Source organism: Gossypium hirsutum, chromosome A02, assembly GCF_007990345.1.
Source record: "Gossypium hirsutum isolate 1008001.06 chromosome A02, Gossypium_hirsutum_v2.1, whole genome shotgun sequence".
Classification (NCBI taxonomy): Eukaryota; Viridiplantae; Streptophyta; class Magnoliopsida; order Malvales; family Malvaceae; genus Gossypium; species Gossypium hirsutum.
In genome coordinates this window covers 48528501-48530696 of record NC_053425.1, presented here as the reverse complement: position 1 = coordinate 48530696, position 2196 = coordinate 48528501, and the positions used below count along the sequence as shown (strand labels likewise).

Below are 2196 nucleotides of genomic sequence, written 5' to 3'. Positions count from 1 at the left end.
ACATGAGCATGACCTGAATTGTACTACTATATACACATATTTGATATCTGCTAAATCTGCATCTGCATTGAGTTGAGATTGTGAAAAGGAGGAAGTGTGAGCAGTTTAATAATCTATCGAATGTGGTGGTTAAGCCACAAATATATATCTAACTTTGGTAATTTATCGCATTCTGATCTGGTAGCTAGACTGTAATTATTTTGGAACGTGACACATAATCACTATGTGGTGTGTAGGGATGGATGGGTACTTGATACCCTATATGGTGTATAGGGATGGACGGAGATAGTGTGTAGCGGTTGGGGTTAGGAATCTGCATCTGAATCTGAAATGTTTGCAACTATATCTGATGCTTTTTGTTTCTGTTTTTGTTTCTGATTCCGAGAATTGACTGGTTAATAAAAAATCGAAAACACATTTGTTATGTTACTGATTAATTATAAATGTAAGTTATACACTTAGTTGAAACACATTTAGTTTGTTTGTTGGATTACAAGTAACTCACAGACTTAGTCGGGTCGACGTGGAAGGAGCTCGATCATTTCTCTTCTAATTATCTATTGTTTTATCTAGACTTATACTATCATGTGTTTTATTTCGAATGACTAGTTATAAGCTTGAATTTTTATGTTAGTTTTAACTACTTAATTAATCTTTGACTGTTAAACTTTAAATATTTAAGTTTGGATTTGTCTGAAATTATTTGATGTAACTCTCCAAACTTAACCTTAATATTTAGGCGGGATATAGGGTGCTACAATATATATATTTACACGTCAATAATATTATTTTTCATGACATCTTCATTGTAATTATTATATTTGGTATGATGTTTTAATTCATTTATATTTTACCTAAGTATTAATTCGCATCCTAATTCAATTTTAACTTTTAATAATTTATTTGATAAATTAATATAAATATTATAATCAAAACTATTCACCATATAACCAATAACTAACCTACTACTGATATAAACAAAATTAAGGCAATCAAAACATTTGTTTTTCAACCAATAAATTTTAATATCAACCATAAAATAAAGATGTAAAATATATAAAACTTGTTTTCGAAATACAACAAATGAATATAACAAATCAATGAGAAGCCAAACATTAAGGGTCCCTTATTAGCCACAAATTACAGTCTCAAACGGTGCTTCTTCATTGATGAAACTCTTCAAGATGTAAACAACTAAAAAAAGTTTCAAATCGAAAATTAAAATTTCAATGGTTTACCAACATTCATACAAATTAATATCAGTTCGAAGACGAAAATATACTTCCCCTTCAAAGGCATCAGTCATCAAAGTAGCCACTCCTCGAGCCATTAAGAAATCACCTGTTCCACCAATCACTGATATATCCCTCGTCTGGTTCATCAACGGATCAGCACCGGCGAAGTTTATACTTCCTTTATTTTGGGTAGAATTGAAAACGAAGGAGAAACCCAACCAAGCTGTGAATATGTCTTTCTTGTCGTAGATATAAAACCCTTGGGCTCGACCCACTGGTTTCGAATGCAAGTTGTTGTCTAAGGTAATGGGGTCGTCGAACACGACCAGGTCTCCGAAATGGTTTTTTCCTGTTAAAATGGTCTTGTTCCCCCATTGTGGTGAACCTACAATGGCTGATGTTGCGTTCTTTGCGTTATGGCCGTTGTAGATTATGTCGTGGAAATAAAACACCATGCTCTTGCATGGATTTCGGGTTCGGGTTTTTCGAGTTGATGTTGCGGTTGATATGGAGAGGAAGGAAAGGAGGAGGAAGATGGCTAATAGGGATCTCTTAGCTTCCATTTTTGTATGTAATGTGGTGTTTATAGAACTCGAGCTGCTTTATTATATACGTGAGAATTTCATGCTGTACGAATTTCTGGTTAATTAGTTAATTTACTAGGGACTAAAACTTGGCTTTAAAGGAATGGCTGCCTAGCTGTGACACCGACAAAACAAACTACTTTATCCATTCAATTATCAACTAACTTATTCAAGTTTAGCTACAAATTTAACTTCCATTCTATTAATTTGGAAAGAAGAAAGCATTTTATTCAAAAGTGAAGAAGAAATCAAAATTCAAAATGAGTTTAACCCACAACACAACTTAAAGTAACTTAATTTAAAAAATTCAAATGATCCAAATAAAAATAAATAAATTCAAAAAGACTTCAAAATTTCTAAAATTGAAATTGACCTAT

At 32.3% G+C, this 2196-nt stretch overlaps 1 protein-coding gene across 1 annotated transcript; it reads right to left on the bottom strand.

The window, feature by feature from the left end:
• Positions 1 to 1020: 1020 nt before the first annotated feature.
• LOC107951163 (dirigent protein) lies at positions 1021 to 1849 on the bottom strand. Its single transcript, XM_016886098.2, has one exon. The coding sequence runs from the start codon at positions 1796 to 1798 to the stop codon at positions 1235 to 1237; it is 564 nt and encodes a 187-aa protein (XP_016741587.2). The 5' UTR covers positions 1799 to 1849; the 3' UTR covers positions 1021 to 1234.
• Between the last annotated feature and the right edge of the window lie 347 nt (positions 1850 to 2196).